This window comes from Papio anubis, chromosome 11 (genome assembly GCF_008728515.1).
Source record: "Papio anubis isolate 15944 chromosome 11, Panubis1.0, whole genome shotgun sequence".
In the NCBI taxonomy this organism is placed as follows: Eukaryota; Metazoa; Chordata; class Mammalia; order Primates; family Cercopithecidae; genus Papio; species Papio anubis.
Window position 1 is genome coordinate 63,102,113 of NC_044986.1, and position 20,440 is coordinate 63,122,552.

The 20,440-nt window shown below is 36.6% G+C and overlaps 2 protein-coding genes across 10 annotated transcripts in view; one reads left to right on the forward strand and one right to left on the reverse strand.

Moving 5' to 3' along the window:
- CTNNA3 (catenin alpha 3) overlaps positions 1-20,440 on the reverse strand; it is a 1,832,183-nt gene that overhangs the window by 1,015,183 nt on the left and 796,560 nt on the right. The gene's annotated exons all lie outside the window — the stretch shown is intronic.
- LRRTM3 (leucine rich repeat transmembrane neuronal 3) overlaps positions 10,775-20,440 on the forward strand; it is a 180,697-nt gene continuing 171,031 nt past the window's right edge. The window contains exons 1-2 of the mRNA XM_003903883.5: positions 10,775-11,353; positions 11,687-13,218. Coding sequence (XP_003903932.2) covers positions 11,350-11,353; positions 11,687-13,218 — 1,536 coding nt within the window. The 5' untranslated portion in view covers positions 10,775-11,349. The remainder of the gene's footprint in view (positions 11,354-11,686; positions 13,219-20,440) is intronic.

Genomic DNA, 20,440 nt, shown 5'->3' on the forward strand with positions numbered 1-20,440 from the left:
TTTAAAAAGCTCACTGAATACCCAACAATTAATGGAAAAAAAAAAAAAAGCACGAACCAAAGTATATCTGTATACAACAGGGGGGGGGAAAGTATAAACACCTCCAGAGAAAAAAAAAATAGATTATACACAAAGAAATAGGAATCAGAATATTGTCTGATTCTCTACAGTGAGAGTGGTATGGGAAGATAGTAATTCAATGTCTCAAAGATTCTGAGGGAAAATTATTTACCACCCAGAATTATATTACAGCAATCTATCAATCAGTAATACTGTACTAAAAAACTTCGACATGAAATTTTTATTTCGCATGCACCCTTTCTTAAAAATCTATTAGTAGAAGGTGCTTCAACAAAATGAGTGGTAAATTAAGAAAATAAATACATGAAATCCAGGAAATAGGGATCCTGTTCTGGAAAATGGTGAAGTACTAGGTACACAGCTAGAATTGGATATTGGAGCTGAGAAATGGAGTGCTGCAGAAAAATAGAATTATCTAAATTGCTTGAGTGTTTGGAAAGCTTAGGTATTTGACACACATATATATATTATATATATTTTTTTTCTTTTTTTTTTGAGACGGAGTCTTGCTCTGTTGCAGGCTTGAGTGCCGTGGTGCAATCTTAGCTCACTGCAACCACCACCTCCTGAGTTCAAGCGATTCTCCTGCCTCAGTCTCCTGAGTAGCTGGGACTACAGGTGGCCATCACCACATCTGGCTAATTTTTGTATTTTTAGTAGAGATGAGATTTCACCATGTTGGCCAGGATGGTCTCGATCTCTTGACCTGGTGATCCGCCCACGTTGGCCTCCCAAGGTGGGCTGGGATTACCGGTGTAAGCTACTGTGCCCAGCCCTTGATATGTATTTTTAAATGTTGGGACAAAAAACAAGCCCTAGATACAGACAAAACAGCAAATGTAAAAGAGGTAAAGAGAGAAAGAAAATAGGAACAATCCTTAAACTATAAGAAAAGTAAAACATTGAATGAGAATGGCAACATAGTCCAGTACACCACTTAATTCATGAGTGTCTTCATTTACACAGTGATCATGAATCATCTCACCTAGTTATTTAACACTGTATTCATAACATATTAATATGGGAAGCAGGGAGAGTAAATGATTCTGAATCCTCAGTTAAAATAGCAAGAAATTAAAATATCAACAAAATTCAAAAATATTATAAGAATTAAACAGTAGTCAAAATGATTGCATCTAAAAAGAGTAATTGGTAAGAAGTTGAGAGGGAAGAGCAAGGATGAATGTTTTTAATACAGGGCTTTTCTCCTATTTGCTTCTTAAGCTACAGTATATGCATAAAATACAGTTATCCGTGCTTCCTTAATACTTTCCATTTCTAAGACTTACCTATTAAATTTCAAGTACCCCGAGAAAGCTAATACTATAAGATATTATCAGCTAATACTATAGGATTCATTTGTTGATAAGTGGGAAAATGTCCAAAAAGAACTGGGTCACCATAGGCACCTGGAGACAAAGTAGAAATGAAAGAAAATCAGTAAGGGAGAGGTAAGGAGGTGCTGGGGGAAAACTGAATTGTAAGACATCCAGTTGATGTCCAGAGAGTTGGAGAATTGGTTGGTATGGAAAAACTCCACACTCTGGTATAAGAAGTGTGGAGTATATAGAAAAACAATTTTCTTTTCCTTCTTAATGGTGGCCAATGAAAACCCAAAGGGAGATTACATCTAAGGTTATGTGAGCTGCTCCCTACTTGCTCTCCACTGTCAACAACGCAGAAAGGGATTTTTCTGGCCACAGTATCAAATAGTCATTGCCCTTATCCTTGTTATTCTTCTTTACAGCACTTATTACTAGTTGACATTGTAGTGTGTAGCTATTTTTATTTTTTACCATCTCATCAACAAGAATGCAAGAAGTCCTCTGGTAGTAGGCACTTTGTCTTATTCACTACTGTATCCCCAACACAAAGAACAATGTGAGAGTTTAATAAATACTCATCGAATAGACAAATGAATTCTCCACTTATTTTTCTATCAGAAAAACTCAGTTTTATTTTTATTAAAGATCGGCGGCAAATGCTACCAGGGACGAAGTCAATTTTTGCTTGAGTCACAATTTTGCCACATGGGGGCGCTGCTGTTACTCACAAGGGTATCCTAAGCATTCCCCAACATTCTTAAGGGAACTCTTCAACTGGGAATGGCCACAACTACCAAGTACTAACAGTACGAGGAAGGATCCTCCAGTTTGACATATAGACTGATATATTTTAGAGTAATATAAGGACCCACAGACTCCTGTTCTCTGCTACTTCATTGCAAACTATGCAGGGATTCTCATTTGTCAGAAGTTTAATATCGTTCAGATCTGGGGCCTAAAATAAATTTTTTTAGAAATCAGATATTGTTTCAGAAACAAAAATAAAACCAACCTATGGCATAGCTGCTTCTTTATCAAAATCAGGATTGTCTATGATCTTTCTCCTCCTGGTGACTGGGGAATTTAATTCCTAATGCTGACATAATTGTCAGGAGGTCAAACTTTAAAATACACCAGTGAATCCACTTGAAACTATTATATACAATGCTTTAAAAATACAGTAAGAAATTTTCTTCAAAAATTCTTGTTATATCAGAATATATGTGAAGTGGATATAGCAAAATGTTATGATACCATTTAAACAACACTGACTGACTTTACATTCAAAGCACAGTCAAAGATGCAAAGTAAAACATCAAATATTAAGGTATAAATTTGGTCAAGAGGTTTTTATAGTCCCTCTAAAAGTCTTTTTTTCCACTGTGAGAAATTACAGGAATTTTAGGAATATATATAAAACTAGACATTTTACAATGTCACTCTGGTGTCACATGTTTCTTGATGGAATTTGTTCTGAAAGGAAAGCCAGAAAACTGATTTCTCCCAGCTTAAGTGACTACGAATGAATTTTGATTGCTATCCTCTTGATAAAAATCTTTTGTGCCTCAGTTAGATGAACACTTAAATGGCAATACAAAAATTAGCAGATTTGTTTAGTAAGTATCAACAACAAATAATTGCTGTTGCTGACTAAGGGCAGAAAGGCAATTGTGATGGGATATGAAGAACAGAAATCCTGGTGATATGAATGTTAACCAACAAAGTTCTCAAACTTGTCATTTAACACATTACTGAATTCTCTGATGGCAAAGTAGAAGTACAACTTTGCTCTAAGCTCCAAGTCCTGTATTACTCCAAAGTTCTTCAAATCTTAAATTGTTTCCAAGAATGAATAGATGCCCCAAATATCCACTTTGGGGCTGGATATTCTGTTCAAATTAACGAATAGACTGTTGTTAAACATATACGCCATGAAAACAGACTCTGTGCAAGTTAAAGTCTACAATGGGAAAACAACCAAATGCAGAACATGGAGCAAGCTACAGTCCAAATGACCTGGCAACCAACAAATCCATGGCATTACAAAATGAAAGAGACTTCAACTGCATCAAAAACAAATGCCATCTGTGGACTTTTTCTAGGATCTTGATACAAACAAACCTACTTGAAGAACTTATTAATTTTGTTAGGTATAATAATGCTAGATGGTTAAATAAAAGTCTATTAGTTAGAAATGCATACTGAAATGTGTGTGTGTAGATAGATAAATAGGCAGACAGAGAGAGAGACTGAGAGAGAGAGAGAGAGATTATAAAGACATATGTTGTCTGGGTATGGTGGCTAAGGCCTCTAATCCCAGCACTTTGGGAGGCCAAGGTAGGTAGATCACAAGGTCAGGAGATTGAGGCCATCCTGGCTAACACAGTGAAACCCGGTCTCTACTAAAAATACAAAAAATTAGCCAGGCGTGGTGGTGGGTGCCTGTAGTCCCAGCTACCCGGGAGGCTGAGGCCCGAGAATCGCTTCAACCCGGGAGGCGGAGGTTGCAATGAGCCAGGATAGCGCCACTGCACTCCAGTCTGGGTGACAGAGCGAGACTCCGTCTCAAAAAAAAAAAAAAGACATATGTGGAAGACCTCCTTTTAAAATACTCCAGAAAGAAAAAAATTATTACACATATGTGGGAAGAGGTGTGAGGATAGACTAAAATTAGCAAAATAGTAATAATTATTGGAGTTGATATTTATCATACTAGCTTCTCTACTTTTGTGTATGCTGTACCTTTCCTACTGAAAGGAAGAAAAACGAGTATTTCCTTGAAGTCGTATAGTCATTTCAGCCTTCAGAAGTCTGCCACTGAAGGTTACAGTGTTGGCTAGATTTCCATATTCCCATATTTACCTTAGGACTACCTTTGCAGGAGGTGACAGTGAGGAATGCAATAAAACCTGAGAATATGGATTGATGCTGCTGCATAAATGTGTCTTCAGGTGAATGGGAGGGAGAAATATTGGATAACCTTGCAATGTCTCATTCATTAAATTTGCCTTTTTCCAGAAAGACACTGAGAGACCATTTTAATGGTCAGACCTGGAATATTCTTTATTTATTTATCTAAGTTAGAGATATTCACTCATAACCATATGTGACCAGACACGGTTCTTAATGGAGCCCTTAAAGCAAGCAGATGGAAATCAAGGATATTTCAGAGAAGTGTTAATGCTCTGATGAAGATCTGGATATAATTACAAATGTAGACATGCATATGAGTATTCTAACTAGAAATGAAGAAAATTATTTTCACAGCTGTAGGAATCTCTATATTGGCATTCTGACAACCCTGTAATATTATTGGGTCACAAACATTAAACTCTTTACAAAAGCTAAATCAAATGCATCTATTGGTGAAAGCACTTTATAAGTGAATACACAGAATATCAATGGTGTATTCTTTATAATAAATGGCTGTGGTATTAAAATTAGTAGAAAAGAAATACTGAGGAATGTTTCCTATAATATTAGTAAATTCTGGCATGCCGTTTGTCATGCTGATGACCCTTGATAACCCTTAATATATGCTCATGGCCACAGAACCTATATGGAATCAAGGGAAAATTAATTTTCTCATAGATATTCTGATTCCAGAAATATCTCTAACACTTTATAAATATTGTACAATGTACTTACACATAAATCATGAAAATGTTTCCTAAGTAAAAACCCTTAAAAGTTTGTAAGTCAGGTTTTACGAGTTCCATTTTGCAGATGAGCAAACTGAGACCCTAAGAAGTTTGCCAGAATCAGTTCCAAATTTCAAATGTCAACTGACATATGCAATAAAGAGTACCTGTGTTGAGTCCAAATGTTTCCTTACCTAGTCTTCATGTAATCTTCCATTTCCATTTTCATCTAATCTGTTGGTTCTGTTGCCCTATTGCCCTATTGCCCTCCAAAGTCATATGCAAAGATGTTGCCTCTGTCTAGGTCATTTGAATGGAAACCCATTTGCTATTGTTTCAGGGCTAATATTGCAAGTCATTTCATAACTTTCTGTCCAAAAAATACCTTTAAAATATTTTAAAATACATCATGGTGCTTTGAGGCTTAATATTAAGAAATATTTTCAAGAATTAAAGTCTCATAAAAGTGAAGAAAAGTGAGAGCCAAATCCAGATTTAATTCAAATGTGTTAAACTCTTGGTCTTGCTCACAAAATTTGACCCACAAAAACAGTTATGGCTTCACCATCCCTAGGGTTGCTTAGCCAATAAAAATGAACCATCTTTAATTTCCCTCTTTCATACCTCCACTTCTATTTCCTTAGAAAAGTTCTGTTGATTTTATTTTAAATATATCCAGAATCTAACCAATGCTCACCACTTCCACTGTTACCACCCTGGTCCAAGCACTGTCATCTATCTCCTGGATTGATATGGTAGCCTCATTACTGTGTCCCCTGCTAAGAGTGATCATCTCAGTCAGTCTGTGCTTCTGTAACAAAAATACTATTTCCTGGGTGGTTTAAATAGTAAGCATTTATTTCTCATGGTTCTAATGGCTGGAAAGCCCAAAATGAAGGTACCAGAAGACCTGACATCAAAGAAAGCCTGATTTGTGGCTTCTTAATAGCTGCCTTCTCTTATAGCAGAGAGAGAGAAGAAGCAAGCTCTCTCACATCTGTCTCTTCTCATCCTTATAATCCCACTGATCTGTCATGAGGGCTCCAATACCGTGACCTAATACCTCACAAAGGCTCTATCTCCAAATACCATCACATTGGGAATTGGGATTTCAATATGTGGATTTTGGGGAGGGTAAATGAAAACATTTGATCCACAGCAGTGACCCTTTTAATAGGTAATTTGATCACATATTGACTACACAAAAATCTCCAGTTAGCTCCCCATTTCTCCATAATAAAGCCAGTATTCTTACAATGTCATCCAAAGCCCTCCATGACGTCCATCTCCAATTATTCTATCACTTGCTCTCTTCATTCTAGGCTCATTGGCCTCCTTGTTGTTCATGGAACACATGATCTGCTTCCACATTAGGCCTTTGTACTGGCCACTCCCCATATATATATTTAAGTCTCACAAGCTCATCTCCTTCATGGTTTGCTCAGGCCAGTTTCTTAATGGCTCTAACCATCCTATTTAAAACTGCAACCCACCTCATACCTTGCCCTCCCAATCTTCCTTATATTTTTTTCTTTTTTTCATAGTACATATGACCTACTAATACACTATATATGTTTATTTTTAATTGTCTGTCTTATCCCTTTAGAATGTAATCTTCACAAGGGCATAGGCCTTTATTTTGCACACAGATGTATTCCCAGTGTCTGGAACAGTGTCTAGCACATAATGGTTATTCAAATTATATATTTTTAAAATAAATAAAATATCTGAAGTCAACAACTGTTAAGATATCAGTACATCCTTTTTCAGTTATGAATTTCTAAGTTTATGTCTGGCAACTCAGTTTCATATTGGACTGAAATTTGGCAGTATTGCCAAACTGAGATTTGATTTATTTACCCAATTTAAACAAAATATGTTTAGCTATTTGAAGTCCTATAAGGAAAATAAAATAGAAAGTCTTTAGATACATGACACTATTTTATAACTGTATAAATCATTAAGGCCCTAGATGTATTGGGGATATTTAACTTGTCAGGTAGTTTATGGTTATGTGATATTAAGTGCAAAAGAAGTTACTAGTTGCTAAATACATAATGCAGTATAATTTTGCTTCTGTTGAAAGGCAAATCAGAAATAATCAGCTCACTATAGTCGGCAAGTAAAAGGAGAAAAAACTTATAAAAAGTATACAGGCAATTTACTAAAATCATTCAGAACACAATCTTTTCTTTTTCTCTTGAGGGACTACTCTATGTCTTTGCAGTAATTTCTGCAGCCTCAAGTATTCAGTGTGGCTTAGAATTACATATTTTGTTTTGGATTTCTCAAGTAGCCTCATGGATAATCTTCCCTCTTCAAACAGTTTATTATCCTGAACCAGATCAGACCTGGTTGTGATGCTGTCTTAAGGGGTCGTGCCAAGGTAGGGACCATACACAGTTCCTGGAGGCTGACTCAGTCAGAGTGGCTACTGATTACTGTTGAGAAAGAGATTGATGGTCAGTATTTCTTTCCTTAATATTATTTTATTATGAACATTTTTCCTTGTCAATCAATATATTGCTACCAAAACAATTTTTATTGTAGCACATCATTCCTATCATATAGTTTTGCTTTATTTTTATTTTATTTTTTATTTTTGTGGGTACATAGTAAGTGTGTATATTTCTGGGGTACATGAGATGTTTTGATAGAGGCATGCGATGTGTAATAAGCATTTACCCTTTGTATAAAAAACAATCCAATTACACTTTTATTTTTAAATGTATAATTCATTAATTATTGACTATAGTCACCCCATAGTGCTAGCCAATACTAGGTCTTACTTATTCATTCTAATATTTTGTACCCTCAGTTGTTAGTATTAAGACTAAATATCAATTATAAGATCCAAAGGGTAGGTGTAAAGTCAGAACTATGCAGTAAGATAAGATCAGGGACAGAGATAACAGAAAAATGTCTGAGAACTAACAACAATGTGTGTAACACAGGGGAGAATAATATTCACCATAAATAATTCAAGAAGATTTATCCTAGGAGAAGCAAAGTGAGAGCCCACATTCTCGGTGAGTTCCTCTGTTCTTCTGTCACTGGGAAGTAAAGCATGATGAGCAAGAAGCACAAAGTTGATGGGGTCCTTCAGCCTCCTGGAGTGACTCTCTGCAGCTCTTGGGCAAAACAGATGTCTCAATGACTACCTGGGAGAGTGAGGGGAAAACTCAGAGCCTTTCAAGCAACAGAGGTGTGAGAGAGAAGTTACCCACGTAATTTCCATTAGTCTGTTTTTCAGAGATACAAGTTGTCACGCCCATTTGGGATATTAAATGATAAGGGTTCAGTATTACCCTTCTGTACTGTGCAAAAGGGAATAGTCAAAAGCATATTTACTGTTCTCATGAAATTTGTAGTTTAACTATGAAGACAAGAGATATCTCTGTGAAAAGTAAAGATCACTTGCTGATCAACTAAGTTTTCTCACTTTCTAGTTTTTGTCTTTGTATACACCTCCTTTAAGAACACTTTCTCCGAAATTGTTTCCAGTCTGACTGACTGAGGAAATATTCAGGACTCAATCCCATGTACAGATGTCGAACATTACATAATCAGTTATACTATATCCATTGTACTTGTGACTCTCATAAAAATATTTTTTTTCAATAACTATTTATTGCATATCTGCAATGTGCCAAGTTGTGTTGTAGATATTAGGAAAAATGAAGTAGACAAAACATTGTCTTTGTCCTCATGGAACTTACCTCTCAGTATTATAAGTGTGCATACCTTCTCTTCCTACTAGGAGAAAACACTATTTTTAATCATTCTTTCACAGAGAGTTTCTTAAACTTATTTCATCAGAGACTATTGAAAAGCACACACTCTTCCATCCCCCCAGGGATTGGGAAGTCTATTTTTTTTAAGAAACTCACTGGGTGTTTCATGTGCATTCACAGCTTTAGGTAACTCTGGGGGAAAGCACTACCTTATTAAGAGCATACTGCTGAAGAAATTGGTAATATCCATTGTACTATATCTGTAGGATCCCTTTTGATTGTCATTACCAAACATCTCATCCTTGAAGAATATGAAAGCTCTCCAAGGCTTTCGACAGCCAATTCACCTAACAAAAAATAAGGCAAACTTTTTCAAGAATACCATTATTTTTAAATAAAATGCCTCTACACGGCAGATGTTACTATGTTCTACTTTAGGGATGAAAAGAATCAAACATTATTAGTTATGGTCCACAGAATCACAAGATTTATTTTAAAGATAAAGTTCAGATGATGAACATAAAGGAAGTTATCTCATCAAAGAAGGCAAGACAGAGTAGATCTCAGAAGTCCACCATGTACAATATTTTAAAATGCTCCCTAAAGTTGTTCTTTGTGAGTTAATGAAGGTCAGTGTAGTCAATATTCAGTACGTAATCCTAGCAAGTACACATAAAGTTAATATTATTCAAATATCTTACACAGGCTTATTGCATGCAACACACTGTTCTAAGTAACATACAGATATTAAGATGACTTAATTCTCAAAACATGTCTCAAAACATGAAGTGAGTTTTTGTTTTTATGCCCATTTTGCAGATGAGAAAACTGAGGCATAGGGAAGGTAAGTAACCTGCTTAAGGTTACAGAGCTGGTAAATTGTAGCCAGGAGTTGGAATCTAGGTGACAAAATCTACGCTCTTAATCAGTAAACTGCCCTGCCTTAGTTTTTATACTTCTTTAGAAGCCTCAGACCAAAAGAAGTTTAGACAATTCTAATAGAACAAGCAAGAATTTGCTGATCACAGCTTCCTTGCCCCAATCCTTTAATCGGCTTCATTTTCATTGACTTCTTTTTTAAATGAAGATAACAGTGTTGTTGAACAGGATCATCTAGGGGTTAGCGGTTCAGCATAAGAATGACTTGCTTCTGAAGCTCAGCTCTACCACTTGCTTGCTGTGTGACCTTGAGAAAGTTACCTCTCCAAGTCTGTTTCCTCATCTTTAAGAGAGGTTATAATAGGACCCACATCATCCTATTGTTTAAAGAGAAAACAACATAGCCCACTTAAAGCACTTAGAAAGTGCTCCATAAATATTATTAGTGTAATAAATAGCAGCAACATCAATAAAGTATGAACCAAATGATCTCTTGATTCGTATACTAACACTAAAAATGGTTTATTTCCCTTCTAATTAAAAGAAAATTACAACAACCAAGCAACAAACCAAACCATAGCCATAAAATCAATTATATCTTTTGTGAGAAAACTGGAAAGGCTATTGGACACATTAATTCATTTGTCATCAGTCATCCCCTCTATTCCAAAATGTTTGTGTTCTAGCATCCTGAGACACCTTGCATAATATAATCTGTGACTCCAAGAGGTCAAATGGGCAGGCAGTTAATGCTTCTCTGTGAAAAGCTCAATAATTCATTTTATAAATTTCAGTTTAAAGCCTGCGTTGAGGTTAAGAAAAATTGACGTTCAGTCTGTGAACTTAATGTCAAGCTCCAGAAAAACTCTGGGCAGCACATGGTTAGCAATTAAGTGGACACAGACAATAAAGACGTTGCCAAATTGTAAAACAAGACTTGGAAATCACAGAAAATGTTGCTAGTTATTGATTACGGTGACCATTCAGTTCCTACTGAGCCACCCAAAAGAATCATTCATTTTCCAGCAGAGAGCCTGCTCATTTGCAAGATAAAAGAGAGACATTTCTGCACATGCCCATAATGTTCTTCACCACTGGGGGCAGCTTTACATAAGACTGCATTCAGTGAAACCAAAGCAACAGTCCGAGCAGCTTTCAGAATGACAGTCTGCAGAAGTGAGCTGAGCGTGTGCGCGGTACGGGGCTCTCCTGCCTTCTGGGCTCCAACGCAGCTCTGTGGCTGAACTGGGTGCTCACCACGGGAACTGCTGGGCTATGGAATACAGATGTGGCAGCTCAGGTAGCCCCACATTGCCTGGAGGAATACATCATGTTTTCCGATAAGAAGAAATTGTAGGAGCTAGTTTTTTTTTTTTTTTTAACCGTCCCCCCGCCCCCCAAAAAACTGTAAAGATGCAAAAACGTAATATCCATGAAGATCCTATTACCTAGGAAGATTTTGATGTTTAGCTGCGAATGCGGTGTTGGGATTTATTTGTTCTTGGAGTGTTCTGCGTGGCTGGCAAAGAATAATGTTCCAAAATCGGTCCATCTCCCAAGGGGTCCAATTTTTCTTCCTGGGTGTCAGCGAGCCCTGACTCACTACAGTGCAGCTGACAGGGGCTGTCATGCAACTGGCCCCTAAGCCAAAGCAAAAGACCTAAGGACGACCTTTGAACAATACAAAGGATGGGTATGTTTTGTCATTTTTTCTTCTTTCCTTCTTAAAAACAAAAAGCAAAAAACCTCTAGTCTGTGTAATAATTCTGCCTTAATTATTTTAGAGATTACCTTGCTCTGCTCTAAGACTGAATTTATTTGCTTAGTGGACACGTTTCCTTGTTTAACTGTTTTAAAAAACAAAACACTAAAGACAATTCTCTTTAATTACAAAGAGATAATATGAGATGTTAAATGTTATCTAGATTTAAATTTTAAAAAATGAAAAATACATGCCTATTTTTGCTTGATTAAAGATTAATTCTTTTTTGGGGGGATAACTTTTCTAAGTTGTTTTTATTTCCAGGTTTCAATGTAATTAGGCTACTGAGCGGATCAGCTGTAGCACTGGTTATAGCCCCCACTGTCTTACTGACAATGCTTTCTTCTGCCGAACGAGGATGCCCTAAGGGCTGTAGGTGTGAAGGCAAAATGGTATATTGTGAATCTCAGAAATTACAGGAGATACCCTCAAGTATATCTGCTGGTTGCTTAGGTTTGTCCCTTCGCTATAACAGCCTTCAAAAACTTAAGTATAATCAATTCAAAGGGCTCAACCAGCTCACCTGGCTATACCTTGACCATAACCATATCAGCAATATTGACGAAAATGCTTTTAATGGAATACGCAGACTCAAAGAGCTGATTCTTAGTTCCAATAGAATCTCCTATTTTCTTAACAATACCTTCAGACCTGTGACAAATTTACGGAACTTGGATCTGTCCTATAATCAGCTGCATTCTCTGGGATCTGAACAGTTTCGGGGCTTGCGGAAGCTGCTGAGTTTACATTTACGGTCTAACTCCCTGAGAACCATCCCTGTGCGAATATTCCAAGACTGCCGCAACCTGGAACTTTTGGACCTGGGATATAACCGGATCCGAAGTTTAGCCAGGAATGTCTTTGCTGGCATGATCAGACTCAAAGAACTTCACCTGGAGCACAATCAATTTTCCAAGCTCAACCTGGCCCTTTTTCCAAGGTTGGTCAGCCTTCAGAACCTTTACTTGCAGTGGAATAAAATCAGTGTCATAGGACAGACCATGTCCTGGACTTGGAGCTCCTTACAAAGGCTTGATTTATCAGGCAATGAGATCGAAGCTTTCAGTGGACCCAGTGTTTTCCAGTGCGTCCCAAATCTGCAGCGCCTCAACCTGGATTCCAACAAGCTCACATTTATTGGTCAAGAGATTTTGGATTCTTGGATATCCCTCAATGACATCAGTCTTGCTGGGAATATATGGGAATGCAGCAGAAATATTTGCTCCCTTGTAAACTGGCTGAAAAGTTTTAAAGGTCTAAGAGAGAATACAATTATCTGTGCCAGTCCCAAAGAGCTGCAAGGAGTAAACGTGATCGATGCAGTGAAGAACTACAGCATCTGTGGCAAAAGTACTACAGAGAGGTTTGATCTGGCCAGGGCTCTCCCAAAGCCGACGTTTAAGCCCAAGCTCCCCAGGCCAAAGCATGAGAGCAAACCCCCTTTGCCCCCGACGGTGGGAGCCACAGAGCCCGGCCCAGAGACCGATGCTGACGCCGAGCACATCTCTTTCCATAAAATCATCGCGGGGAGCGTAGCGCTTTTCCTGTCCGTGCTCGTCATCCTGCTGGTTATCTACGTGTCATGGAAGCGGTACCCTGCGAGCATGAAGCAGCTGCAGCAGCGCTCCCTCATGCGAAGGCACAGGAAAAAGAAAAGACAGTCCCTAAAGCAAATGACTCCCAGCACCCAGGAATTTTATGTAGATTATAAACCCACCAACACGGAGACCAGCGAGATGCTGCTGAATGGGACGGGACCCTGCACCTATAACAAATCGGGCTCCAGGGAGTGTGAGGTATGAACCATTGCGATAAAAAGAGCTCTTAAAAGCTGAGAAATAAGTGGTGCTTTATTGAACTCTGGTGACTATCAAGGGAACGCGATGCCCCCCCCCCCCCCCACACCCCCACCCCCGGCCCTCTTCCCTCTCCCTCTCACTTTGCTGGCAAGGTCCTTCTCTGTCCATTTTAGTGCATTCATAATACTAGTCATTTTCCTCTCATACATAATCAACCCATTGAAATTTAAACACCACAATCAAGGTGAGGCTTGAACTCCGGTTTAATATAATACCTGTTGTATAAGACCCTTTATTGATCCCATTAATGTCGTATTTGTTTTAAGATAAAACTTCTTTCAAAAGTAATCCCCCACATCTGCTGTTATCCTCCTGGTGGTACCAAATCTACAGTTATAGAAGGTTTGCAGCTGACTGACAAATCAAGGAAAGAGGTGAATGATTCCAGGTGCTTGGAGCTTGAGCTGATTCTTGGAGATGACTCAGTTACGGGAACATTTTAAAGACAGGCAGAGCCTTTAAACCAATGCCTGACTTAAAAAGAAAATTGCAGGAAACTATCAAAAGATGGTGCTAGGTTAAAGCAGCACCCTGAGCAGTTTCCAGAGGCGTCTGAATTACAGTAAGGCAAGCACAGGCACAAAGTGATGAAGGGTTAAAATACTGCAAGTAGACAACTGCAAAATGTGAGGAGATGACAAAAATGTAAAGTTTTCGACTCAAAGCCTTGTCTTTGAAACCCATCTCTGTAAAATCAGACTAGAGGTTTCACTGTCAATTTCTTCCAGCCTGTATGTTTCACAAATAAATAAATGAAACAGCATTGAGAAGCCAGATTTCTCCACCGCACCTCACGTTAGTTAGCGAGTTTTCAGGTAAGGTTTGCAAATGGGAAAGCAGCTTGCTACAGGCATGTGGTTGAGAACTTACCAGAATTTCTCTTTCCAGTTTTTTCAAAGACCCTAATGTAGTTAGTATAATCATTAGCTCTGTCCTGATCTGTTCAGGATTTGTCAGGCTGCCCTGTTGTGTTCCATTACATGTCCTGCACACACTAGTCCCCTAATGACAGACACTTCCTTCAGTTGTATAAAGAGAACACATTCCAAGACATGCCTTCCACCCATAGCCTCATTGAAAAGGATGACTTTGATAACACCTTAATAAATGTATAAAATAAATCTTAGAGGAAAAAAGACCACTATGACAGTTCTGTTGCTTTTCTATTGCTGACATTACAGTGTCCCTGTGTTCATCTGTATTGTGAACTCATCCATCAGTACAATTCTGTACAGACCCTGTTGGCAATCTGCAAGCTGCATGCATGTTTTTATGCCATTGGTGAAAGTTTATTGACTGCAGCACGAATATCATAGCCTCTGTATTTGAGTAACTTGAACCATAGTCAATTAAGGTTTTTAGAAATATATATTTAGTCTGTATTTTCCTTCATCCTCCAAAATGAACAGTTCTATTATAGAAGCAAATATCAGGAATTGCAACATTGAGGCTGTTTCATTTAATTTGGCTTGCCAACCCCTACATCTTTAACCATGTCCCTCTTCTCTGAAAACAGAATCACTGCAGCAAAAAAGAAAAAGTGAATGGCTATTTTTACTAAATTTTTTTATTGATTGGGGGTTTTTCATATGCCGAGAGGAAAAGTCTAGGCAAGTCACCATAAAATAAAATTTTAAGGATGCCAGATTATTAAATTCATAATTTTATAAGCAATAAAGAAAAAGAAGTATTTAAAGTGGATTTCTCAAGGTACTTTGATATTGATTAAATCTTACAATAGATGCCACTTCAGAAAAACATCGTAGCTACAATGTTTACCCATGAATAATTGTTGAATGTACATGTATTAATGACAAAAATCACATATTTCCAATGGATTAATAATGCAGATACTTCCTTACAGCTTACTGGATGACTGAGCTTATTGTGATGGTTTTTACTGAAGTTGTAACTTTACATTTTTCATAAAGCATCAGTAAATACATATTCCATCTTAAAAAGAAATTTTCTTTGACTAGCCTCATTTTTATCTGTACTAAAGATGTTTGTATTAATGAAATGCAGTCTTAAAGTGAAGAAACCCATTTCTATTCTTTTTTACTTAACCTTCTGCCTTACTTGTGATAGATACCAAATATATTTAGGCAATGTATACTTATATTTTTGAATTATTGCAGATTCTCGATGCTGTGGTGCTACTAGTATATATAAAATATGCTTGCTATATTGAAAAGCATTTCTCAAATTCAAAGCTACTTGGTATATAAAATATGATATAACACTAAATGAATCGCCAATATTTTGAAAGCTGGTCACTTTTTAATGGCTAACTTTACTTATAAACATAATAATAGATAAGAACAAAAATAAAATCCCTTAGGTGGTAAAACTCATTTTGATTTGGCACATTAAATTATGGGAAAAAAGTTCTTTCTTCCTCCTCACTCTTTGAGAATGAATCTTCTGTAGTTCTCAGTATCTTCTGAGCACAGATATATAATTCTTGTAGATTTAACAATAACTAGTTTACCACTGTAAATTTTAAAAAGTCAACTGCCAAATAGTCTACTGCTCAAAAGTTGTTGCCTCACCTCCATCTCATGGTACTTTCTGGACTACACATCATAAATCTATTCGTATAAGTATTTCAAGTTCATGCAGATTAGAGAAATGTGATTGATATTTATGTTTCTAGTACGTATTTACATAAAATATTGGACTTCCTCAAAGGTGACAACAGTTATTAAAAAAAAAAAAAAAAAAAAAAAAAAAGCCTGACCTGTTGAACTATACAACAGAACACAGAATACTTTGCTTTACCAAAACAGAGAAGAAATGGAATTTAGTCTCTAAACTGCATGTGGGTTTTTTTCCATTTTTATTAACCCCAGTACAGAGAGTGCTACCACAGCATGTAGTTAATAGTCCCAGTGCCACAGTCTTGTAAGCAATACTTATGCAAGATATATTCCATTTAAATGAGTTTGTATTTTCCAAGGATGTTGATATTACATCTTTTCAAAGAATTTACACCATTTTTCACTTGATTTGGTGAGTGAACTACCTAAGTAGACAGGCAATAAATTGTCTTTCTATGGAGCAGCAGTGACCTCTAGTGGCTAGTTAGACTAACCACAGCTATTCACACATTTTAGCTTTTTATCCTGAATCCTTGTGTAAATGCGGTTTACAACATATGTTTTTTTGACTAGTAAATCAGATTTGAATTTTATTTAATTAACTTCCCTGGTAAATATAATTATAATGTAATTTTTTAATGTTATTCTTTTCATTTTGACTTTTTTAGTAATACTGGAACAGAGGCCATAGAATTGGTACTGAGGGCTAGAAAAAAGTGTCCAAAGATGAAAAGCGAGTAATAATGCAATAAGAATAGATAAGAAATATTTTAAAGTGCTTATGCTCATCAATGCTGGGTAAACATTTTGACATTTTTATTAAAGGGGTTAATGTTTTTCATCAGCAAGATACATACAACTTAGGAAAAACAAATTTTAATATTAAATCAAGAGTCGGCATTAGTTATTCACTGGTCAGTAGATATGTCAAAGGTGTCAAGGGAGGGGGCCTCCCCTTCCGGCTTTAGAACTCTCAGTTTGCTGATTGTGCCAGTGACCTGTGCTTTGCCCCAGCGCTTTCTCCCTCCCTCCCCCTTTTCAGTTAGCTGAACACTGGTTCTATTAGGCTCTCTGACAATGATGTTACAGTCTAAGAGGTGATGATTCATGGATAATGAAATTATGTTCTCCTTCTGGGGAAGGATAATGCAGAGTCAGATTCATGGATTTGGCAAGAGGTTTTAGGATGCTGTAGGTGCATGAAATATCTTTTCTTCCCTTGACATTTACCAAAATGAGAACTCAAATCGTTTATTTAAAGTGTGGATTAGACTGCATCAGAAACAGCATCAGGTCATGAAGCCTGAGACAAAGTGAGTTCCAGACATGGCAAGTAAGCATCGAGCCATGAGAAATAAAAAATTCAGAAGCTGTTGCTTCGTCTATTCCTTTTTGCTCTGGATTGTCATTAGAATCCAGATCTGTAGCAAACCCATGGAGTTTTGCTATTCTTGTATTCTCCTAGCTCCCTACGCTAAAAATCAGAGGCAGTTTTGGGAAACAATGAGCACAAAAGCATATTTGGGTAAATTTGAATGACATAAGTTTTAAGTGAAGTAAAATGAATGGATGTTAAATAGCTTGTATCAAACAGCTCTAATTGAAAACGAATTAAAGAAACGATAATAATACACAGGTGAAAGTGACTGCTTTCCAAATCATAATAGCCTACAGAATTGGACCCAAATTCTTTTAGCCTCCAAAAGTTGGTGATGATTTTGGCTAGCTGGCTAGAATATAATAAAATACAACCAAGAAAATCTAAATAACAATAATTTATTATTATTTTTCATTTGAGGAAAATATGACAGCCAGGCATGGTAGAATATGGGCCTTAGAAATTAAGACCTAAATTCAAGTTCCTTTGACACTTGCTAATCAAGACATCACAGGTAAATTTCCTGGCTTTTCTGAACTTGAAGTTTCTCATATGTACAACAGATGTGTACTATTGACTGCTCATGGTTATGAGGAGGATGAAATGTGAAAAGTACTTTGTAAACTCTAAAATGGCAACTACCTCCTCTTTTCAAAAAGCACTTAGTGAGATACTGAGTGGGGTTCATTGTTCTATGTTTGGCATGAGCCAAAAAGAAATCAGTAACCTCTATGTTACAGAACCCCAAGCCCATTTTACATCATTACAAGTCTAGAACTTTGTCTGTGACTTTCTGTTTTCACATAGACACAGCTTCTTTCACCTCATGTTATCTAAGTCTATGATTTTTACACTGATTGTCACAATGTACAACAGACATAAAGACACTGACCACGGAACACTAAAACAAATACTCATCAAACCCATTAAAAATTCTAGTTGTATTTCAAATCAGGTAACTATAGCAAGGGCTTTCAATCAGGACGTTTACCTGTCCACTCCCTTTCTAGTATCATTGTGTTCATTCCTTGTTGACTTTACACTGGATCAATATAGTGTTTATATGGCAACATGACATCATTATTGAGCAAAAAGTAATTGCATATAACATGTTACTGTAGGATTAGCACGCATTCCAGGTATCGGTCACATGATATCTGCTCTGATGTTTCTTCCCTGGGCACTCCAGTGGAAGACTGTGCCCAAGATCTCCTCTTAGTATAGAAATTACTATTGACTTTATCAATTGTAATTATTGAAAAATCACTGGATAAAGAGGGTCATAAATGTACAGGGACATTCTTTTATATGTCATTGCTTATGCAAAATTACATCATTAATTCATCAAAGAATGACCAAAAGCTTCCTCCACTGGATGTGGCTGCTCTTACCAATATGAAGTAGCAGATGTATTCTCAAAATTTTTGGAATTTAACAAGACACAGACTGTTCCTCTTTGACAACTGATTTCTTATGGCATAGCAAAAGATCAGAGAGAGGATGATGGTTTTTCAGGTGGGGAAGCAGTTGTGAATTTTATGCCATTTTAACTTAATAGGGTCATGAATGGATGCTCTTGAGCTAGGGCTCCTGAACATGTGAGGAAAATTCCAGAAACACAGAACAGGAATGTGTGGGACATGGTATAAGACTAAGCAAGTACAATGTATTTTACAACTATACTTTCTAACAACAGAACTTCCATAAGCAATAATAATCCATTTTATTGGGAAAAAAAGAAAAAAAGAGCTTCTATCTTGTCATTTCCAGCAAATGTTGTTATTATAATTAATAACTTTATTAACAATTCTCCATGTTTTCTTTTTATTTTTAAGGGCCCCCACTTCTCCCAAGCAGGATTCTCCTTTATTCCTTTCTCCCACTCTTAAATTGTTGTTCTCCTTATTTGAAAGAGTCTCTAATTCCTATCTAACAAAAAAAGGTCTACCTTTATAAACCAACACAATTCAGTCATTCTGCTCAAATGGGCGGCATTATCTCCAAAAGAAAAGTTATGCACTTGCATTAAATATTAGGACACAAAACAAATTCAAAGCTGGCTGACACTTCTCTTTCCTCTACAATCTATAAAACACCTCCACAGTATATTCTGATTTTCAATTGAAGAAATAGGATCTATAGTTGAATTACAGTCTTACAAATTATTAAAGCTTACTGTTTTCCTCTTAATTAGCTAACTCCTAGAAAACAAAGTATAGGACTTTATGTATGGGGGTACTCAACTGTATTTCACCAATCAGAAACACTCTTTTCAATAATCAGAATTTTGTCTTCTCAAGGGTAAAATACAGTTTTATGGTCTGGCATATAAAATAATAAGGTAAATACTACATTTAGCAAAGGCAATTTTGTTGACATTTCATCATATCAATTACATCTATGCAGGGTGGAAAATACCTTTTGTCGGTAAGGAGGAAATTGCTTCAATTAAATGTAAATCCTTATTCAGCATTCTTGGTGCTAAAGCTTATTAATGAAGTGGGAGTAGAAAGAAAATGCCATCAGACAGTGAAGCTACAGTATCATGAGGCTACGCTACATTGAGTGGTGTTCATAGGTTCAACTGGGTGGTCCTCATGTAGCTAAAAATGTGCTCTTTGTCATGAATATAGATCTATGTACTTTCTAAAAGAAAGAATATGCTTACCAACATAGCCCTTATATTGACTGTCTTCCTATAAGTTCCCTCATTAATCTTTGATGCGTTCAACCAGAATCTAAGAGTTTTAAAGGAAACTTGTAGAATGCATCATGTTGATATTGAAGAAGTAGAGTAGCTTTTAAAATTCTGACAAGCGTGTGATAAGATTACAACAGTGAAAACTCTCTGAGTTACAACAGTGAAAATAGTTATAACAGTGAAAACTCTAGGAAGTTTACTATAGTTGAAAACTCTCCAAGAAGTTTTAAACTAACTAAGGACTTTGAGATTAGTGTTGGCATGTACTTGTCAATTTATGAAAAGGATTTTGCCCAATGTATACAAAATTTTAACATGAAAGGTATAAATAGTTGATTTGTGTACTGCCTCCAATAGAGGGTTAGGTAACATCACTGAATTATTTTTAAAATGGAATATTTAAAGATCTTTCTAATATGGCAGAGGAAATATTACATAAGTATTTGTATTTCCACCAAGGTAGACAGGTTTTACAAGCCT